Genomic DNA, 23,710 nt, shown 5'->3' with positions numbered 1-23,710 from the left:
TTACAAACATGACAAACATAAGTTACATAAACTTAAATTAGCATACGTTACACATAACCTGCATGACAGAATGAACAAAAATAAACACAACATTCAGCCCTTCATCCCTTAACACTGTGTAGCTTTGTCCAGGTGCAGGAAACCAATATTATTCTGGAAAACTCACCTGGTGGATTCCGCTCCTGTGTCTGTGTCCAGGTACCTGGAATGCATCTGCAGAAGGCTGATGACTTGGTCAGCCTGCTGATGGGTGTACACCTTGTTACATAGTGAACAGTTTTGGGCCACGTATCTAGGAAGAAGATGTGCTGGCATTGGAGAGGGACCTGAGGAAGTTTACAAGAATGATTTCAGGGATGAAAGCGTACGATGCCTTTGGGCCTGTACTCACTGGAGTTTAGAAGAATGAGGAGGAAATCTCAACCTACCTACTGGATAGGGTGGACATGGAGAGGGTGTTCCCATTCGTGGGAGAATTTAGGGCCAGACAGCTCAGCTTCAGAATAGAAGGGCACCCTTTTAAACTAAGAAGAGGAAGTATTTCTTTTGCAAGAGGGTGGAGAATCTGTGGAATTCATTGCCACTGATGTCTCTGGGGCCCAAGTCATTGAGTATATTTACAGTGGAGGCTGATTGGCTTTTGATCAGTAAGGGGAATGTGGTTGAGAGGGAAAATATGTCAATCATGATTGAAGGTGGAGAACACTTGATGGACCAAATGGTATAATTCTACTCCTTTATCTTATAATCTGATTGCTCCCAGTCCTTTTTTTAGCTTGGCTTCCTCACAAGTACAATCGAACTTTCCTTTTCTTGAGGAGTCTCCTTTGCCTTCAAGTCACTGGAAAATAAGCCTACTTAGAGATGGAAAGAAATCAAGGATGGTGCACTGCTGCAGAGTTGATGCATCTTGGCACCTGCCTTAGAATCAAGCCCAGATTTACAGAAAAATCAGTGGTTCCGGAGCAGCTGTGAGAACTGGACTACACACAGATTATTGCTAATGACAAGTATGAATTACAGATAATTTCTGGCAGTGGGAACAAAACTGCTGTCGGATGAACTTGGCTGAGAACATCAAGTTGTGCACTGACTAATGGTTTTCTACCAGTAGTTACATGTGTAACTTGACCACATGCACATTATGTTCAGGTGTGGGTCATTGGGTACACACTGTTATAATTACCTGTTTACAAATGTAGAATTATTCCTCTAAGATGCATTGGCTTATGATGTGACATGAAATGGAATTTTATATTTGTATATGGAGGTAGTAGAAGAAAGAAAGAAAGGTCACATGTAAATGTGTTCTATCGTCCCCAAAATTGTCAGTTAGTTTATTTTAAATGGTATATCTTCAATCAAAATTAATTAAAATTTAATCAAAATTAATAAGTTCAAGTTTATTGTATTCAATTATACACATGTATACAGCTAAACAAAACATTGTTCCTCTGGGGTCAAGGGGCAAAACACAATACATCAAGATAGAGGATATTGACTGGCAGAGAGAGGTAGAGAAAAGCAAGGTCTGAAGTGCATATTTTATGTTGCTGTATTCAGAAAGATCACTATTCAAGCCTTCTAAAATTTCAAAGAATATAATGCATCTGCTCAGACAATTCTTATAGGATAATTCTCTCACCTTGGAAATGTTAAACTAAAGATTTTAACAAATATTTTGAATTTTATGATTAAAGCAGCAAATAATCTTTTATGTACAGTTGTATGCAAACGAGATTTGGTTCTGATTGGTTTGAGCTGCAAAGTGTGCAAATATGATCTTTACATTTTCTTTAGTTTCCAAGAGTCTGTATGTATAATGATTAAATGAGCTTCTAGTAAGCCAAATATTTAATAGTTTTCCAGACGCACGGCGCATTAAACAGCTTTCATGAGTTTATCCTTTACCATTAGTTATATGTCCTTGGATTATTACCATTAGGCTTCTACAGAATATAAATCCATGGATGCTTTAGGGTTAGGGTTTTAGGGTGTTTTAGGATGAGGGACTCTAGGAAGTTTTATACATAGTGCCTCCCCTTTCACAGCAGATGCATGTGATATATATTCAAAGCAAAAGGCTTGACTTTCACCTCAATAATCATGTGCTATAATACTTAATATACAGCTTGCTTCTTATAGGATATTGGCTCAAATTAAAATGATTCTCTGTTTAATATTCTGAGATGAACAAGTCCAGAGGTTCCTTTGTCCCTTTTCTGACATTCAAGTTTTCTCAGATAATTTTCATTATTTAACTGATCCACTTTAGACTGTGGCATTTTACATGAATCATTTGTATCTGTGTAACCTCTAAGTCTAAGACATCCATTAATTTAATTTTGTTTATGATGTGTGCTGTGTCTCTCAGTGTGAAATGCAAAGTCATTGAACTTAATTTGCTTACAGCCCATGGGCTGTATATCATTTTACCAGTTCCTGTACAATTGTTTACGTGACAGATTTTCATGGCAGTAAATTGTAGCCATTGGCTTTAATTTCTGTAACAAAATGTGCTGTGAGCACTTAGATTTGGCATAATTCCTGTTAGACTTTGCATTGTGAATGTTATTGACGAAAATTTTATTATTTGTTAATTTATTTGTAGTAATGTTTTGTGTGTGAGTTATATACACTATGTTGTGCACCTTAGTTCAGAGGAATGTTGTTTCATTTGCCAGTATATATGTATTGAACTTGAACTTGAAAATATCCGGTTAATAGATGCAAGTGCTGATATACTCTATGTACTGTGTCCAAAGAAATGAAATAAATTAATTGAGATTTTCACCACGTGCACACAATTTGAAGCAAACAAATCCTTCCTGTGAAAGTACAAGAATTTAATTTGCATATAGTTGACATCATTGTGAACCTTTCAATGAATGCTGATTAGATTTTTTATAATCCAATGAAATATAATTTCTGGTGCATGACTGATGAGATTTGCACAAACTTTGGCATCACTTGTAATGAATTAAAAAATACAACGTACTGTACATCCCTTCTCTCTATTGTCTTTTTATTGGGCTCTTGAGAATGATTCACCGTTCAGCTTCCATCAGTGGCCGCTGTGGAAGAGCTCAGGCATGCAAGCTGCAATAGCCCTGGTCGTTTTCAGATGGAAAAAGAACATTTGGTAATCCACACAATCCTAACAAGAATCAGTAACCTCTGCTACTTATTGCATTCATCTGTTGGGGCCTCTTGGTGTTTCTAGGGATTCATGTTGCTGAACAACTGAATCAGTCATAGAACAGGATGTCAACACAGAACATTCAAATAAATTCAGTAAATGTGATCATTGTGGTATACAGCAATTTTCTGCCTTCAGTTGAAGAGTAAAATTGGTTTTGTCTACAGTGGAGATCTATATCATAATGATTATGAAAATAGAATGTTATTTATATGCCTGGACAATTCAACCTGCTTCCATTGCTGATTTATTACTTCCTAACCAAATAAGAAATAATTTAAGAATGACAAACAGAAGTTAGTGAGTACAAGGAATGAGCTGCCAGAGGAGGTGGTGGAGGCATGTACAGGTACAGTTTTGAGGGATATGTGCCAAATGTTGGGAAATGGGTTTATCATAGATAGATAGGCATGTTGGTTGCATGGATGAGTTGAGCTGAAGAGCGTGTTTCCCTATTATATAACTCCATGAATCTAAATAATACTGTTATCTCTTACATTGACTTCATATAGTTTTGTTACAGTTTCTTGTCTGATAAGTAAGATTTTAATCAGCATTAGTTTACATAACAAATACTAGTGCAATTTCTGCTATGTTTCAATTCAGTAATCTGATTTTTCTTAAACCACATTTGGGTCACATTTATTGAAGCAAAGGATGAATAATATGATTCACTTATTTTAAGTTCTCCACTGTAATTTTGGCAATACAGTTCCTTATTACACGTCACAAAGAAATCATCTTAGAAAGAATGACATTTGGGTCCTACAGGAATTTCTGTTCCGTTTGGGGGTGGGGAGGGGCGAAGAAAAGTGTAGCAGAAAATGAGGCTAAGTTTGAAAGGGAATTTAAAAATATTGCATACATTTTTAAAACTGTTCGTAAAGTACGTAGGGATGCAAACATAGGAACTATTTTGTTCCAGCTCAAAAAATTAAGAAGGATCAGAGTTTGAACTTTGGGAATGGTCCTCTTCAATTATTTTGGCAGGGATATCCTTTAATGTTTAAAACACGCTTTCTGGTGATAACGTGCAAAGGATCGGTGTTGCTGGAGGCTTCAGAGAGAGTTTTTGATATTGGTTAACACACAATGTGTTGGAAGTTTTAGAAATGGGAATCAGAATCGGGTTTAATATGACTGGCATATGTCGAAAAATTTGTTGTATTACAGCAGCAATACAGTGCAATACCTAATAAAAACACTATAAATTACAATAACAAATATATAGAAAATCACATAAGCAGTACAAAAAGAGGGGGATAAAGTGAGGTAGTGTACATAGGTTCATTGTCCATTCAGAGATGAAGAAGCTGATCCTGAATCCCTGAGTGTCTTTTTTCACTCTCCTGGATGTCCTTGAGGGGAGCAATGAGAAGAGGACATTCCTGGGTGATGGAGGTCCTTAAGGATGGATACTAGCTCTTTGAGGCATCCCCTTTTGAAGATGTCCTCGATGCTGGGGAGGGAGCACCCATGATGGAGCTGGGTGAGTTTGCTGCTCTCTGCAGCTTTTTTCACTCCTGTGCGGTGACCCCTCCATAGGAGATGGTGATGCAACCAGTTAGAAAGCTCTCCACAGTAAATCTGTAGAAATTTGCATGAATCTTTCCAAATGGCATTCCAAATCTCCTCAAACTCCTAATGAAATATAGCGGCTGTTGTGCCGCCTTTGTAATTGCAGCAACATGTTGAGCTCAGTATAGATCTTTAGAGATGTTGGCACACTGGAGCCTGAAACTGCTCACCCTTTTTACACTGCTGATCCCTCGATGAAGACTGCTGTGTTCTCTGAACTTCCCCTTCCTGAAGTTCACAATAAATTCCTTGGTCTTACTGATGTTGAGTACCAAGGTTTTGCTGCGACTCACTCAACCAGCACTGGAGCTGTATTTAGCTTCACAGACATAAGTATTAAGAGAGTAGAGCAGGGGGCTAAGCACACACCCTTGTGGTGCACGTGTGCTGATAGAGATTGGGGAGGAGATGTTGCTGTCGATCTGAACTGACTGTGGTCTGCAAGTAAGGAAATTGAGGATCCATTTGCACAATGATGTATTAATGCCTGGGCCTTGGAGCTTATTGATTAGTTTTGAGTGGATGATAGTGTTGAATGCAGAGCTGCAGTCAGTGAAGAGCATCCTGATGTATGCATCTTCACTGTTCAGATGTTCCAGGGTTGAGTGAAGAGCCAATGAAATGACATCTACTGTCAACCTGTTGAGATAGGAGACAAATTGGTGCAGATCCAAGTCACTCCTCAAGCATACGTTTCATCACCAACCTCTCAAAGCACTTTATCACAATGGATGTAAGTGCTACTGGACGATAGTCATTGAGCCAGGTTACTTTGGTGTGATTGAAGTCTGCTTGAAGCAGATGGGCATCTCAGACTACCAAAGTGAGAGTTTTAAGGATGTCAGTAAACACTCCAGCCAGATGATTAGCACAGATCTTCAGAACTCGGCAGGTACACCCAGCTAGCCCAGATGCATATAGTGTTGCTTGTCATTTTTAAGCTTATGTTTGTAATTTTTGGAACAGTGTTTATGCATGGGGAATCATGCCTCACAAATTTGATTGAATTTCCTGAGGAGGTAATGAAGAAGGTTCATAAGGGTGGGTGAGGGGAGTTAATTTTGTATATGTGAATTTTTACAAAGCCTTTGACATTCATCCACATGGTTGGCTAGTCTGCAAGTTTAAATCACATGCGATCCAAGGTGAGCTAGCCAAATGGCCAGAAAATTGGCTTGGTGGAAGGAGACAGGAGGTGGTAACAAGGGTTGTTATTCAGATTGCAGTCCTGTGACCTGTATTGTGCTGTAAGGATTGTTTCTGGGACCACTGTTGTCATCTATCTTACATCTATCTGTTTGGATGGCAATGTTGTTAACCTGGTTTGTAAGTTTGTAACTGACATCAAAATTGGATTTTGATGAACTGCTGAAGTGACCAAGGATTGGCAGATAGAAATTAACATGGACAAGTGCGACGTGTTATATATTGGTACTAAGCGAGAATTTGACTCGCACAGTAAATGTTAGGTGTCCAAAAAAAAGTGTTGTAGAACAGAGGGTAAGAGTACAGGTACATAGTCCATGAAAGTGTAGAGGGTTGTGAAGAAGGCTTTTGGATGCTCACCATTCTGTCAGGGCTTTGAGTGCAGGAGTTGGGGCTTTATGCTGCAACTATACATGTTGTTGGTCACACTACACTTGAGAATATTCTGAGCAGTCCTGTTTGTCCATCAATAGGAAAGATCCCATTAAGCTGGAGAGGGTGCAGTAGGAATTCACAAGGATGTTGCCAGGATTAGGGGTCTTGAGTCATAAGAAGGATCTAGATAGCTGGAACATTTTCCTTGCAAAGTAAGAGCCTGAGTGGTGACATTGTAAAGGCATAGATAAGGTCATATTCTTTTTCACAGGTTTTGGGAATCTAAAACTAAAGGATGTAGATTTAAGGTGAAAGGAGAACGATTGAAAGAGGACTTAAAAAGAAACATTTTACACAGATGATGACAGCCAGAATAGAGCCATCGAACTGGGTACCATTAAAAGACATTTGGACAGCTACATGGTAAGGAAATGTTAGAGGATTGTAAGTCAAATGCATGAACACGTTGGGCTGAAGAGCCTTTTGCCATGCTGTAGAACTCCATGGCTTCATATCATCTTCTTAATTTTTACAAGCTTTTTAAACCTGTGCTTAGAGAATGAATTCATAAGTGTCATCACTTTGAGCCAAGACTCAGCTGTTGAGTAAAGCACTGAATTGTCAGTTGACAATGAGCATATGTCTGTGCATCTGCTAATTAGAAACACCACCGGTACTTTGAGTAGATCTTCTTATTTTATTTGGAACAGGTTTTGTAGTGCTGGCCGCTTGTTTCATTGTTGCTTCAGGCCTTTTTGGAAGTGGACACGTTTACTGTGCGTCCTTGCAACAGAATACCGGACCCATACAAATATCCTCTTGTCTCAGTGAAGACTGAAAGTTATAATGTTAGAAGAAGCATTCAGTTCTAATGATTCATTTAACCTCAGAAGGATACAGTGGCATATTTTGGAGCTATTGTGGACAATGATGAGATTGTTCCTTTCCCAAATGAAGACAACTTTTGTTACTCTTTTTGTGGGTAGTTGTGAGATTGTTTTCTTCCCAGATGATGGCAACTCCTGTGCGTCAAGTGTGTAGAATTCAGGATAGTTGAACAATCCTGGCATCTGGAACCAATCTTGAAATTTAAATGACGAGCTTTATAGACTCCAAAGCACCCTGTTAAATTTGGTGCCATGTTCTGGGTGGACCTCTTACATAGTTTCTGTCAGGTTTCAGGCTGCTCTTCAAAGCTTTTTAAAAGTAATAGTTTATATTTGAAACCAATCTAATGCTCTTCATAATTTAAGTTGGTTTTGCTATTCAATTTCTTTTTCAGTTACTGTTCCTTCCTTTCATTTTATTTTTTGTCCTATTTTCTCCCAGGCTCTTTATTTTTCTGATCTTTGCTTCCTTCTTTAGCACTTGGAGTGAGATTTTTAACTGCTGGCCAGAAAGCCAGATTTATAGGGGTCACTTGCCCCCCCCCGCCCGGTTTGTTTGGCAGTCTGGTTGGTATTATCTCTGGGTATCTGGGCGGGCAGCAGCCCAGCCACCTGCTCTGAGGGTGCCACTGGAACTTGGGTAAGTTACAAGGTAAGGATGAAATAGGCTATTCCAGAGCAGCATCTCTGTTTGGTAAGGTGTTAGAACTTAGCTTTTAATGTCGCCATCTCATTTTCCACAGATTTTACTGAGCAGGGTAGGAAGGGAGAATGGTTCCATTGTTAAAATTGTACCCAATCTCAATATATGAAAAATCCATTTAACTAGAAGTGAATGTCACAGTACCCCTGCTTTGGAATATTTTGGACAGAATGTACACCCTAATGCTGATTTTTAAATAAACTTGTCTTTAGAGAACTTGTGGAAGAGTATTGGCTGAATTTCAAATGGTGAGGCCATAATATGGATGCTGGCCAGAGTTGACAAGACAACCTCTGAACAGGAAAATGGTGATTATAACCCTTTGACAGTTGGTTCAGCCAGGCTCCATGTAAACATTAGAGAAAAGGACCTCATCCTCTGACAAGGCACACTGCAACCCTTAGGACCGGAGATTGATTTCAACAATTGCAGATGATCGGCCTTTCCAGTTTATATTAGAGTTGGACATTTCTGATGAAAAGTCTGTATTGTTAATTCACTTTTTTTGCTCTCCGTAAATCTGCCTCTGCTCTATTTAGTTCTTTTGTTCTTTCTGCTGTTTGCTTTTTCTCATCTTTTTATATTTCCATCAGACAAAGAAGCTGCAATTCATAAACCTTTATGATGTGCACAGCTGGCACCACTCTTCATTTGGTCGCTCTTGGCCACACATTCTTTTTGTTCTTTGCATCTCTCTTCTTTCTCTGGAATTTAAGACCTCTTTGTTTTCTGAGCTCTCTGATTCTGGGTAAAGTCATCGACCTGAAGTGGTAATTGTTTCTCCATTTACGCACACAGCCTGACTTGCTGAGTATTTGCAGCAATTCTTATTTCAGAGTTTGCAGCATTCACATTTTCGTATTGGTATTGGTTTATTATTGTCACGTGTACCAAGATAGAGTGAAAAGCTTCTCTTGCAGAATAGATCGAACCATTACATAGTGTGTCGAGCTGGAATAAGGTAAAACAACAATACAGAATAGAGTGATAAGACTACCAAAAAACGTGCAGTGCAAGTAAACAGTTAAGTGCAAGATCAAACTGATGTAGATTGCGAGGCCAAGAGTCCATTTTAAATACAAGAGTCAAATAACAGTGCTTTAGAAGCTATCCTTGAGCCTGGTGGTTTGTCCTTTCAGACTTTTGTATTTTCTGCCTGATGGGAGAAGGGAGAAGAGAGAATGTCTGGGGTGGGTGGGGTCTTTAAATTTGCTGGCTTCTTTACTGAGACAGAATCCATAGAGGGGAGGCTGGTTCTTGTGATGTGCTGAGCTGTGTCCACAACTCTGCCATTTCCTTGTGGTTACATGCAGTGCAGCTGCTTTGACAAGCCATTATGCATTCAGACGGAATGCTTTATATGGTGCAGCAATAAAAATTGGTAAGAATTGCAGGGACATTCCGAATTTCTTTAGTTTATGAGGAAATAGAGGCTTTGGCGTAGCTTTCTTGCCCATGACATCAGTGTGGTTAGTCCAATACTGGTTTCAGATTTCGCTTCTCCTGTGTTCTGTATTTCATTTTTCCCTCTTTGATTCTGTTCTTTGTTTGCACACTGCTCCAAATCACATCTGCATGAAGGTTAAATAGATCAACAAACATATTATCACTGTAACCACAACCTCTGCCATTTGCATCCATCTCATCCCTCTTCTGTGCCCGGCACCTCTCCCCCATTTCTACATAATAATCCATGGTATATTCTGAGGAAAGATCAACATTTCAAAATGCTAAGATTATTTCTTCCTCCATTAATGTTGACTAACTTGATGAGTATTTCCAGCATTTTATGTTTATACTTTTAATACAGGTGTCCCCTGTTTTTCGAACGTTGGCTTTACGACAGTTCGCTGTTACGAAAGACCTACATTAGTACCTGTTTTCGCTAACCAAAGAGGATTTTCGCTTTTATGACAAAAAGATGCCCGCTTTATACATGTGTTTATCCCGAGAAAGACTACAATAACCCTGAAGCCTTGTGTGGGCAGCTGTTTGCGCATGTGTGTACGTGCGTACGTATGTGCATATATAGGCATGTACGTGCACATGCATGTACGTGCCAATTTTTTTTCTCTCTAAATCGATTTTGGCTCGCTGTCTTCCTGAGGTTGATAAGTGAAACTACACCGTACCTGCAATATTTCTACTTTATATAGGGTGTATATTTATCATATCATTCCTGCTTTTACTATATGTTAGTGTTATTTTAGTTTTTATGTGTTATTTGGTTTGATTTGGTAGGTTTTTTTTGGGTCTGGGAACGCTCAAAAATTTTTCCCATATAAATTGATGGTAATTGCTTCTTCGCTTTACGCCATTTCAGCTTACAAATGGTTCCATAGGAACGCTCTGCCTTCGGATTGCGGGGGAAACCTGTAATCAAAACAGAGAAGATTCTGTGAGGCAATTACTTGCTTGATTTAAACACCTTCTTTTCATAATTTTCCACCAGAATTGAATTTAAAATTCTGTCTGCTATAAATCCTTTGTTTAAAACTCAATTTCTTTGTGTCTTTCCTGTCTGCTGTTCTAAGTGAAATATTACTACAGGATCAGCCTAGCAAACAAACTCTTAACTAAAGGGAAGGAAGTTCTCCAGTATATCTGTGTTGACAAATATTTAATGGCTTAATGGTTGTAAATGGAAATAAATAAAATATCTGTGTACTTGTTCCCCCCGCTATACGAAAGTAGAGCGTTCCTGTGAAACGGTTTGTAAGCTGGAATGGCGTAAATCGAAGAAGCAATTACTATTAATTTATATGGGAAATATTTGTGAGCGTTCCCAGACCAAAAAATAACCTACCAAATAATACATAAAACCTACACAGCCTATATAAAGTAGAAAATACTTTTCTGCAACCTTTGCAGCACTGTCAAGCGTAGCGAAAATCTCACGCAAGCGCTCTTGGTGGAAGTGCTCTGGGCGGAAGCGCTCTCTCCAGTAACCTTTAAGCTATGAAGTTGCCGTTGCCTCAAAAACTGATCAAACCACCCATGACTACCGTTAAATTCCACTTTCGCAAATGGGTCTTTGTTGTTTAAGCTATGACGGCTGGAATACAGTTCTGGGGGAGGAGCTTGGTTGCTTGGCGCGTGCGCTGCCTTTTCTCGTAAAAGCGAAAACACTCTTCAGGTAGCGAAACAGGTAACTAATGTATGTCTGTCGTAAAAGTGAGGTGTTGTAAAGCGAGCATTCAGAAAACCAGGGCCACCTGTTTATTGAAACAGTTCTGTATCTGGTCATGGTTAAGTGGTGAATTGACATGGTAGTAATGTGGAAAATATTCCCGCTCAGGAAGTAAGAGAAATTATATTAATAATGCAATCCAGTAGAAGATTTAGTTTGAGCAATACAGATGAGTTAAACAACATATCTGGTCATATTGAATTTTAAGCTAATTGGTGCTTTTTCCACAGAAAGCTTCCTGTTCAATATGTTTTTAAGTAAATAGGTTTACCAATTCTTTTTGCAAGTACTTGATCTTGTACTCCCTGTTGTGTATTCCAGATGCAGCTGCTGGATACGTTCCCAGTGGAAGGAGGTCAGAAGGATCCCAAGCAACGTTATATTCCTTTCCTGCCAGGTAAAATGACATAGTTGTCCATTCCTTTCCTCCCGTCGTCCTGCTCCTATAATTTCCGTACTTCAGACCCTAATGGTGGAATTGGCAGAAGCTTATGTGTGAAACTCAGAATGTAACACACTGGAGCACAGTGCATTTTGGTTGTAAGATGTTAAAATTATCTTTTTGGCATCAGTGCTATGATTATGTGTATGGAAAAGAGTCTTTCCTAATTTCTCTTTGCAAAGTGCATCTGAGGTTAAATGTCCTGGTGATGTGATCCACAAACAAGAATATGGCATGTTTGAAAGACACTCTTCTAGCTATTTGTGGTGAAGGTGTTGGACTAGCAATCTGAAGGTCATGAGTTCAAGCCCCAGCCAAGGTAGCGTGTTGTGTTCTTGAGAAAGGCACTTAACCACACACTGCTCCAGTCCACCCAGCTGAAAACAGGTACCGGCAAAATGCATTAGGGTTAGGCGTCCTATCCGGGGTGGGGGGGTGGGGCAGTCTCGTACCATCAGTTGCTTCCCGCCACGGAAACTGGCATAAACACCAGCCTGATGAGCCTACAAGGCTCGGGACAGACTTTAACTTTAACTTAACTTCTAGCTATTCTTGAAGCGTTGTAGTGGAAGAGAATTCGAATTATGGGACTTTGAAGGGGAAGGAAAGCAATGCTTGCTGAGTGTGTGTTTGTATCCATGTGCCCAGAAATGGCTTGTGTTCCTCAGACAAATGAATTGCTCACACACACACATCATGAATACCTTTTGCAAGAGGGCTAAAGTTGACTCATAATTACTTCAAAAGTACAATGTATAAAAATAATTATGAATTCATAATTATGCAGTCATATAGAAATCTTTAGAATAACTCTTTGAAGTTTACATAAAGGGACACCACAGGCATGTTAGCATGCTTGATTGCTGGAATAGTTTATCTTGAAGCCTGAAATGAGCGTATTAGTGGTGCATTTGCTGTAGAATATAACTTCCAGGTCAGAATGTGATGGTAAAGTCAAGAGAACTAAGTTAAATAACTATTTAGATTTTTTTTTACTCTAAGGGATGATGTATAATCCATCAGACAATAATCTACCTGCAGTGGTTAATTGTTGAGTTCAGCAAGAGATCATAATTGTTGGTAGTATAAAGAGTATTTGTATAAGGAGTTTTTTTTATTAGATTCAATGATTTGTTTTATAACCTGATATGCAATTACTGTATCCCACTGATTCTGTAAAACATAATTGCAATTGGAAAATGGACTCCAATTCAACAGTCTGTATTGTAAAGAGAACTGAGTACCTGAGCCTACTGTGCTGTTGAAAAAAACAGACATAGAGGAATTTTAGCTATTTGGTATTAGAATTTTGCACAAAGATTGATAACTGAGCATGTGTGATATGGTAAGACTGGAACTGATTAGAACCAGGAGGAAGACAACATTTTTTCCCTCTGGTTCTTTGTTTGAAAGTTCAGCTTCCAAACTTGTATTTTAATTTAATGAAGTCTCTTCCACTTGCAGCTCAGTGCTGTCTCAGCTTATTATTTTAGAATTGTATTTTTAGTTTTCTCACCCTGGAAGAGTAATTTTCTTTGGCCAGCAGAATAAAAGGGTGGTTGAAATTTTTGCTGTTCCAGTAGCACAGTTGCTTAGCAGACTGAAAATGGAAGCTTTGTCAGATTTCCAATTCCAACCAAATATTTAACCCTAAGGTTTGGTTCTGACCTCAGTTGGAAAGGGCACCTTGCTGAAAGAAGCACCAAGGTCTCAGAATTCTGTTGCTTGGAGCTGCACCCTTTATGCTTGAATATTGAAAGAAATCCAGTTGTAGTATAAGTGCTTTGTGTAAAGAAAAGCTTATGGTATCAGCAAATATAAAGCTTAAGGCACGTCCCTGTATCCCTGTTGGTTGTCTGATTGTTAAGTGCAGAATTGCAAATCTGTTAATTGTACAGTATACTTTGGTCACTGGTTGTGTAGGGTTTGCAATTTGATTCTCTAATGATTGTGCCAAAATCTTAGCTGAATATGTGGCAGAGCTTTTCCCACCATTTCCCATTTAATAACTGAAGGGCAGTAAAGATGAGAGTAGTGCTGAAACTTGCTAAATATTGGTTCCTTTGGTGGTGATTCTTTGATCATTTACCTACTTTCATCCTGTTTGAGCATTGCTATAAATATTTACTAAGCATTACATTATTAAATAGAGGCTTGAAATTGTATAATACAGTATTTGAATATGAATGAATGGTGCTGTACACTGGACCTATGCTAATTCTTTACAAGTGTGCCATTACAGATTTCAGAAACTTCAGTACAGCTACATGCAATGCAGCGCTTTGCTGGAGCAAGAATTTGTGAAGAGCTTCTGCCCACTGAGAACTGCAGTTTAGGTTGTGGCTAGAGTTGGAACGGGTGGTTGCAGCTGTTGCTGCAGCCAGGCCTCACTGATTAATGATCACATAATGTGGAGTCAGTCCTCCAAGAGGACCGGACCACAACCTCTTGGTGAATTGGAGGCTTGAGTGCGTCAGTGTCCTGGAGAGCTATGTTGCTTTGGCCCTTCGCAGGGTCACACACATCAAACAGGTCAAAGAATAGAGGACAGACTACACTGGTCTTCCAGGGTTCAGGGGGTCAGCTCAGGGCTAACAAGCCTTGACTGGTAAAACAAAATTGTTACGGAAACCGCAGTGAAGAATCCTTTGACATCTGATTGTGATGGTATTCCTGAGTCTCCACCCGAGACTTGCGTGACTGGCTGTAGTGAAAACTGCGAAGAAGCTACTGACATGACGAAGGAAGCCCTGAACATCGCCAGAGATGGAGGACCTTCATTGCTGCTTTAAACGCCAGTGGTGTAACAGGCAGTAAGTAAGTAAGTAATGTGGAGTCAGTGGTAGCGTTCAAATAATACTCTCCTATTCCCAGCAGTGAAGGGGGACTTACTATGTCCATTGAGCTATTTGGCTCAACAATGATGATTCCATTCACAGCTTCAGCAGCAAACTCTCTGACTAGCTCAGGCCATGACTAGTTCTTCAGTTTAGACACAAGAATGGCCTGTTAAAGTCAGCCATTTCAGTCATGGTGCAGACAGTTTCTTCAACATGTATTTACATTCTAGTCTTGAAGCACCGACAGCTAATATTCATTGCACGCCGATGGACACCCATTATGTAAACACAGCACATTAAGAGTCTATTGTATTTTGCAACTGATATTTTGCTTCAAGGCAGTCTTGTAAGGCAATCTTGGTTGAACTTCAGAGTCAATATTTATATTGAAACTTGCAAATAAGTTAATGTTTAAACCTTTCCCTGTCAATTACACAGCCAGATATCATCAACCAACCTTGAAAATGACAGCCAGATTCCCAGAACTGATTTCACACATAACTGCCTCAGCTGAAAGCTTCAGAATTCCACACCTATCACTGGAATGATTGGTAAATGCAGTTGTCCTGATGTCACCTCAGAATTCTAAATTGCCAAATGGCATAATGGCTATGAGATGGATTGAAAATATTTTCCTGTAAACGCATTCTTGAAACATTGGGTCACTGGTCTGTAACGTATTGCTCTAGTACGTTCAGGTCACCGGCTTTCAGTGACCTGTAGAATGTTCAACATGCTCCTTGTTTATATAACACATGGTTCACCGGTCTGCTTTCAGGAATGGGGCTTTGCTACTGACTTTGCTGCTTCCGCATTTACTTCCTGCATTTTATCACATCTACATGGTGCTAATTGTATTTTGTTCACAGATCCTAGTGTAGCTGCGGCAGATGAAGTGAGGAGACAAAAGAGCCCAAATGGGAATTCAGCTGTATATGAATTTTAAATGAATAGGGACAAATGAAAGGAAATGTCACAATTAAATTATTGAATTCCTAAAGGCTGTTAGTTCTGTAAAAAGTCATTTCAGCAGAGATTTAATTTTAGCTAAAGCAGCATGACATTCAAGCCGGGAAAAGTAAAGGAAAATAAATCTGAACTTGCAGACCCAGATTTGCAGATGTGTAGTTCTACATCAAAGAGAACATTTAACAGTCATTGAATTGATGCTGCTTGAAGTAAATAGAAAAAAAGTTTTGTTTTGTTGCCTCTCCATCCACCATTTTAGAAGGAGGTACAAGTATACATAACTTTAATAGGAAAATGTGGTACTAGTTCTTCCAAATCTATTAAGCACGTTGGTGACAGCAAAGGATCCATAATTTGTGCTATGCCTGTTTAGAATGTATAGATTTTGAGAGGCAGGTACAAGGTTTATATCAACATGACTGATGCTCTCTTGGCAGCTGTGCTAATCTAGATTTTTGGTATTCCATCTTCCATACTTGTGTATTTAATATTTCAGTAATATTTGAGTAATCTTTACGTGCAGAATATTGTTTGATTAAGCATTTATAATCATTTAAATAATTTATTACAGGTTATATGTATAAATATGTGACTTGCATATGTCATGTGCATGCCTCGCTTAAAGTGCACCTGAATTTAGATGCACATTTCAGACTCCCATGTCTTCCTTTGAATTAGTTTAATGTTTTGAAGTTACAAAAGATAACATTAGTGACGAGGTATTTTTAAAAAGAATACAAGACAGATATCGACCTGTTGAAAGGCAGCGGGAAGTTCAAACTGAAAAAACCCCAGCAAAGAACGGTATGTAAAAAAGGCAGAAGTGGCTGGCTACATTGGAAGGGTTGACACAACAGATAACTGGATTTTATGTATTGAGCAAGTTGAACAGTATTTCATAGAAAATTAAAAAGCCAATGAGAAATGAGTACAAGTTTTCTGAGTGCATTGTTTTTAAAGGCATACAATTTCTTTTGAGGTTCAATTGCTCCAACCAAACCAGCAGAAATGAGCTTTGCTGATGTTGTCAAAGTAATGCAGGAACATTTAGAACCAAAGTCATTGTTGATTGCAGAATGCTTTAGGTTTCATAAGTGAAAGGGGAGTCCATTTCCTATGTGGCTGAATTGAAGATTCCAGACACCAAAAAATATCTGAGCACATTGTCAGTTCAATAATAGGCTTAATGATGTGCTCAGATATTTTTTGGTGTCTGGAATCTTTCAAGAAAACATTCAAAAACGGCTCCTAAGTGAAGCACAATGCACATTTAAAAGAGCAGTTGAAATCACTGTTCCAGTGGAAACCGCAGACAGAGACACAGTTGCAGTAAGGAATGAAAGTGAACTTGAACAAAATTGCAGCGTCTAAACAGAAACCAGCCCGGCCTAACAAATTGTGTACTGTTGCTGCAGGGGCAAGTATTCACCAAACAAATGCAGGTTTAGGGAGAAACTTGCAGAAAATGTAACAAAGTAGGACACATACAAAGATTATGTCGGGCTGACAAAAATAAATGGAATGCACAGGGAAGAGAAAAAGCTAATAAGTTATAGTTTCAAATAGAGCATGTTGTTGATGAAAACATATGTTAATAATGAGGGTGAATCAGGAGTGTGTAGCCTTGAGATTTACAATGTGAAAACTAACAAAAGACATGCCGTATGGTTTTCACCAGAAGTGAACACCAAATTAATTAAAACGGAATTGGACATTGGCTCAGCTGTTTCAGTTATTCCACAAATGAGTTGAGCATCCTTTCAAAGATACCTAACAAAAACCTGTAGATATTCAACTAAGAACTGATATTGGAGAAAAGCTAACTCCTGTGAGAGTGACATTCGTAACCATGAAATACAACAACCAACAAGCAACGTTGAGCTGGTTTGTGGTGAAACTGAAGGACCAGGATTGTGAGGGTGTGATTAGCTGACACAAGTGCAACTTGATTTGGGATCCATCTGCCATTTGCATGCCATATCCCCTACAATAAAGTCAACTGAAAGGTACTGGGTGATGCCACAATTGTATCCATGCTGAACACCATGAACCGTTGCCCAACAGAGGACAAACAGGTCACTCACTGCATAGTATGGTCAATTTACATTGACCCATTAGTAGTAGTAGTAGGCAGCCGTTGATCCCAAGGGATTATGGGTTCGTGCCTCTGGTGGACTGTGACCTCTCCAGGGCATAAGCCTGGGCGGGAAGATTTGAAGAACCAGCTGTTGCCATGCAGCAGGTTCCCCCTCTCCAAGTCACTGATTAGTCCAAGGGAAGGGCAAGCGCCAATACAGCTTGGCACCAGTGTCGTCACAGAAGTTGCCAGAGTGAAGTTGTAAACCAGGGGTGTCAAACTCATTTTAGGTCACGGGCCGGATTGAGCAAAATGCAGCTTCATGCGGGCTGGATCAGTCGGACGCGTGCCAACGCAGCTTTCGTTGCCTCCGTTTTTTCAGCCTGCTCTCATGTGTCTCAGTCTCTGCTATAACTACAAAGTGTTTCACTTTACAAATTCCGTTTCTTATGAAGAAGACTGCCGAGCAAGACTGCCGAATAAACACTAAAAACCCTGAAAACCTGGTACCTGAATAAACTCAGCATTAGCCATATCATACGCCATAGGCGCTTCGATTACTGGGGCCAGCTTTAATAGTAATTAGGTATTATCTCGCGGGCCAAAGATAGTTCCACCGCGGGCCCAATTTGGCCCGCGGGCCTTGAGTTTGACATATATGTTGTAAACGACATCAAACTGACTTAGGGACCCCGGCTCTGGATTTCTTCCTCAGGTTTACTTCTGAAGCCTTTCCCATGGGTGGGTATGGCCGCAAGGCAGCGGAGGTTTAAAATCAGAGTTTTCCTTCTCCTAGGCGGGCTGCCATCCAAGGCTGATGAGCCTCACCTGACCAAAATTGGCCCGTTAACCTACCAATGTTCCCATCTTTAGGAGGAAATGTGTGGTGTCAGGGTGAAATGGCAAAACATCCAGCCCGATCTACATTGTCAATGTCAGGATTGAATCTGAGTTGTTGGTGTTGAGGCTGAGCTGCCGACTCTGTGACATTTTTATACATTGTTCCTTTCTTTGTCTGTTCCACAAGATTTAATTTCTGTCTCGATTGGAAGCATTAGAGCTTGGAAAACAAAACAAACCAATGTCGTTCTTTTGACAAGACAATGGATTCCGGTTAATTGAGACACATTGGGACCAGTACTTTTTGCCCATTTAAGTTGCTGTCCGTTAGCCGGTTTTATGGAGTAATTAAAAAGGTATAAAAAAGAGAAACTACCATTTAACAGAGTGTCAAATTATATATTTAAATGAAATACATATCAAATTAGAACAGTATCAATACTACTACATTACTATAAAACTGTGTATTAGTTCCTAATATTTATAAACAGAGGAGCTTCCAGCGAATGCTTTTGATTGACTAAATGAATAAAATCAGAATCAGAATCAGGTTTATTATCACCAACATGTGTCGGGAAATTTGTTAACTTGGCAGCAGCAATTCAATGCAATACATAATATAGAAGAAAAAATAATAATGATAAATAATTAAGTAAATCAATAACAGCATACATATATTGAATCGATTAAAACGTACAAAATATAGAAATAACATATATTTAAAAAGTGAGGTAGTGTTCATGGGTTCAATGTCCATTTAGGAATCGTATGGCAGAGGGAAAAAAGCTGTTCCTGAATCGCTGAGTGTGTGCCTTCAGGCTTCTGTACCTCCTACCTGATGGTATCAGTGAGAAAAGGGCATGCCCTGGGTGCTGGAGGTCCTTAATAATGGACGCTGCCTTTCTGAAACACCGCTCCTTGAAGATGTCCTGGGTACTTTGTAGGCTAGTACCCAAGATGGAACAGAATAAATTTACAATCCTCTGCAGCTTCTTTCGGTCTTGTGCTCAGCATAGATATTTAGAGTGAATAATGAACTGCCTTCATACAATCTTTTGATGATTGCATCCACCAAATCTTCGTTTTCATTGTAACATTCAAGATGATTATTGGAACCTTCGTAGTGCCTAACTTGTTAAAAGAGTGAAATTCATTTCATTTTCACTTTCGGACATGTCTGGCTCCTCCAGGTCTCAATGCTTGAAACTGCAGTTCTGAATTGTCCTACTGCTTATTTCTCCCCAACTATTGGTGACAAAGTTTCTGCTTTTAGAACGCAAGGACATGAAACTGATGCTATTTAAAAACTGTATGCTCTAAAATGGTGTAATGTCTAACGGCTTCTCAAATGATGCATGTGACACTAGTTAGAAATTGTTCGGCAGTAGTCCTCTGCTCAAATTAAGCGGCACAGTGTTTCAAAAAACAATGGAAATCCCTGCTATTTTCTTGATTGGTTTTGTTCTTTCAGAGTTTGCCCAAATAAGCAGCTGCCCCTATTAACCGATGGCCCAATTAACCAGAATCCTCTGTATATATTTTGAGAGTTGTTCATTGTTACTTTGATTCTTTCAGATTCCTGGTCTTTATTTTTCTCTACTAGTGCTACAGTTTATTTTCTCCTGATCATTCCCTACTTTCTCCCTGCTTGTCAACTTCTGTGGTCCCTCAGTAGGTGTAGGTCATTAGCTTCGCCTCTTTACCAACAGCTGGTGCTTTTTTCCTTTGTGTGCCTCATTGCATTAGGTCGAGAAGGTGATGAAACAAAAGAGCTTTTACATGAGTCATTAAACCAAGGCCCTGTCCTGCAATTCAGGATGATGAAGGACAGGGCTTCAGTTTAATGACTCGTTAAACCAGAGTCCTGTCTCTGAGAGCTTTTCTGTTTTTCTGGCCAATGCTGCTTCCTCTCAGAGCACTCACATGACAGATTAACTAGTTACTTGCAGCGTAGCATATTATTGGAACGTGTTGGCAAAGAGTGATGGTCCCTTTTCACATAGTGTGATTCTGCCAGTAATTGTCTGGAAGGGAAGGGGGTGGGGGAAGAGAAGTTGAGCTGCAGTTTTTATTTATTTATTTAGAGATCCAGCATGGAATAGGCCCTTCCAGCCCTTCGAGCCATGCCACCGTCAACCCACTGATTTAACCCTAGACTAGACGCAGGACAATCTACGGTGACCAAATAACCTACTAACTGGTACATCTTTGGACTGTGGGAGGAAACCGGAGCACCCAGAGGAAACCCACGCATTCCATGGAGAGGATTGCACAAACTCCTCGCAGAGGATGCCAGGATTGAGCATCAAGCTCCGACACCCCGAGCCGTAATGGCGTCTCGCTGATCGCTACATTATTTCAGTGTTAGGGTATTCAGTGGTTAGGGAACAGATAGGAGGTTATGTGGATGAGATTCCTCGGCGGTACGCTGCCTCGCGAGTGCCAGGCTTAGGGACCCTGAATCCACAGCCTTCATAAGTGGACGGGTGAGCAGCCAGAGGACATGGTCCATGTTGATAGCAATGATGTGGGTAGGAAGGATGATGAGGTATTGCAAAGGGAGTTCAGGGAGTTAGGTGCTAAGTTAAAGGAAAGGACCTCCAGGGTTGTAATTTCAGGATTGCTACCCATGTCATGTGCTAGCAAGGTCAGAAATAGGAAGATCATGCAGAGAACATGTGGCAAAGGGCAAGGTGAGGTGGCTTCAGATTTTTTTTGAGTCGTTGGGCTCTTTTCCAGGGAAAGGAGACGGGATGGTTTGCCCTTGAACTGGAGGGGACTAATATATGCGGGAAAGTTTGCTAGTGCTGCATGGCGGGGAGGGGTGGGGTGATGAGCTAAAGTTGCATGTGGATGGAAACCAGAGTGCCAGAGCAGACAGTGGGGTCATTGTAGGAAAAGATGTTGTTAAGCTTAAATACAAAGTCAGGGATTGAAAGGTTGAGCATGGTGAGACTAATATTCTGAAGTGCGTGTCTTTCAGTGCAAGGAGTACCTTAGGAAAGGTGGGTGAGCTTAGGGCATGGATCACCATGAGGAATAATGAGACTTGGTTGCAGGAGGGGCAGGACTGGCAGCTCGTTGTTGCAGGGTTCCGTTCATTTAGACATGATAGAGTTGCAGGGAATAAAAGGGGAGAGGTGGCATTATTAGTTAGGGGAAGTGTCACAGCAGAGCTCATATAGAACAGACTGGAGAGTTTGTCTCCTGAGGTTGTATGGGTGGAACTGGGGAATAGTGATGATCACATGAATGGGGTTATATTACAAACCACTCAATAGCCAGGTGGATTGAGAAGAATGAATTTGTAGAGAAATCACAGTCTGTTGCAACTATCAGGTTGTGATAGTAGGTTACCTTAACTTTCTACATATTAATTGCGACTCCAGTACTGTAAAAGGGATGGATGGGAAAGAGTTTGTCAAATGTGTTCAGGAAAGTTTCTTAATCAGTTCATAGAAGTCCCATCAGGAGAGAGTGTGATACTAGATCTCCTATTAGGGAATGAGACAGGGCAAGTTAGTAAAAGAGAACACTTTGCATCTAGTGATTATAACAGCATTAGTTTCAATTTTATTATGGAGAAGGATGGTCCTCGGATTGAGATCCAAAATTGGAGAAAATCTAATTTTGATGGTATCAGTAAGGATTTTGCATGTGTGGTTTGGGCATGTTGTTTTCTGGCAAAGATGTGATTGGTAGGTAGGAGGCCTTCAAAAGTGAAATTTTGAGAGTGCAGTGTATGTTCCAATCAGAAGAAAAGGCAAGAATAACAGTTTTAGGGAACCTTGGTTTTCGAGAGATAATGAGGCCCTGGTTATAAAGAAGAAGAACAAAGTGCATAGCAGGTATAGACAGGAAGGAACAAATGAGATGGGAGAGATCTTAAGCGATATTTTGCATCTATGTTTACTTGTGAGAAGTGAGACAAAATAGCAGTAAGGTCATGGGCTTCATACAGATTACAGAGGAGAAGGTGTTTCTGTCTTGAGGCGACTTAGGGTTTATAAATCCCCGGGGCCCGACAAGCTGTTCCTTTTGACCTTGTGTGAGGTTGAGTATAGAAATTTCAGGGGTCCCTAGCAGAGACATTTGAAACATTATTAGCAAAGGGTGAAGTTCCCGAGGATAGCTAATAAACCCGTTGTTTAAGAAAGGCTTTTAGAATAAGCTGGGAAATTATAGACCGGTGAGCCTGACATCAGTAGTGGGTAAATTATTGGAAGGTATCCTGATACACCAGGTTTATATGTATTTTGATAGACAGGCACTGATTAGGAATAGTCAGCATGGCTTTGTGCGTGGTAGGTTGTGTGTAACCAACCTTACAGAATTTTTCAAGAAAATTACCAGCAGAGTTGATGAAGGTAATGCACTGGATGCTGTCTACTTAGACTATAGTAAAGCCTTTGACAAGGTCCCATGATGGGAGGTTGGTTAAGAAGATTTAGTCGCTTTGCATTCAAAATTAGATAGCAAACTAGATTAGACATTGGCTTTGTGGAAGAAGACTGAGAGTGGTAGTAGAAGCTTGCCTCTCTGGCTGGAGGTCTGTGATTAGTGGTGTTCTGCAGGAATTGTTGCTGGGTCCATTGTTGTTTGTTATCTATATCAATGATCTGGATGATACTGTGGTAAACTGGATCAGTAAATTTGAGGATGACACCAAGATTAGGGGTGTAATGGGTAGTGAGGAACACTGTCAAAGCTTGCAGTGTAATTGGGGCCAGCTTGAAAGATGGGCAGAGAAAAAGACAGATGGAATTTAATTCGCACAAGTGTGAGGTGTTGCTCTTTGAGAGGACCAACCAGGGTAGGACTTACACAGTGAATGGTGGGGCACTGAGGAGTGTGGTAGAACAGAGGGATCTGGGAACACAGATCCACAATTCATTGAAAGTTGTGCCAAAGGTAGATATGGTCATAAAAAATGTTTCTGGTACATTGGCCTTCATAAATCATAGTATCGAGTACAGAAGTGGGGATATTTATGTTGAAGAGGTGTAAGACTATTGTGAGGCCTAATTTGGAGTATGTGTGCAGTTTGGTCACATACCTACAGGAAAAATATCGATAGGATTGGAAGAGTGTCGTGAAAATTTACAGGGATGTTGCTGGGTCCTGAGGACCTGAGTTATAGGGAAAGGTTGCAAAGGTTAGGATTTTATTTGCTAGAGAGTAGGAGCATGAGGTGATAGAGGTCCATCAAAGATAAACCCTCCTCTCCATTGAGCACATCTGCACGGAGCGTTGTCTCAGGAAAGCAGCATTCATCCTCAGGGACCCCCACTACTCCGGTCACGCTCCGTTCTTGCTGCTGAAACCAGGAAGAAGGTCCAGGCGCCTCAGGACTCATTCAGGATCAGTTATTACACCACAATCGTCCTGTTTTTGAACCTGTGGG

General features: G+C 40.1%; 1 protein-coding gene across 2 annotated transcripts in view; it reads left to right on the top strand.

The window, feature by feature from the left end:
- The window catches only part of sh3pxd2b (SH3 and PX domains 2B), a 293,160-nt gene that overhangs the window by 60,752 nt on the left and 208,698 nt on the right, over positions 1-23,710 (top strand). For both annotated transcript variants that reach the window (XM_073067665.1, XM_073067663.1), the window contains exon 3: positions 11,460-11,535. In XM_073067665.1, coding sequence (XP_072923766.1) covers positions 11,460-11,535 — 76 coding nt within the window. The remainder of the gene's footprint in view (positions 1-11,459; positions 11,536-23,710) is intronic.

This window comes from Hemitrygon akajei, chromosome 15, assembly GCF_048418815.1.
Source record: "Hemitrygon akajei chromosome 15, sHemAka1.3, whole genome shotgun sequence".
NCBI classification, from domain to species: domain Eukaryota; kingdom Metazoa; phylum Chordata; class Chondrichthyes; order Myliobatiformes; family Dasyatidae; genus Hemitrygon; species Hemitrygon akajei.
The sequence above is the reverse complement of the archived record's forward strand: the minus strand, read 5'-3'. Positions and strand labels throughout refer to the sequence as shown.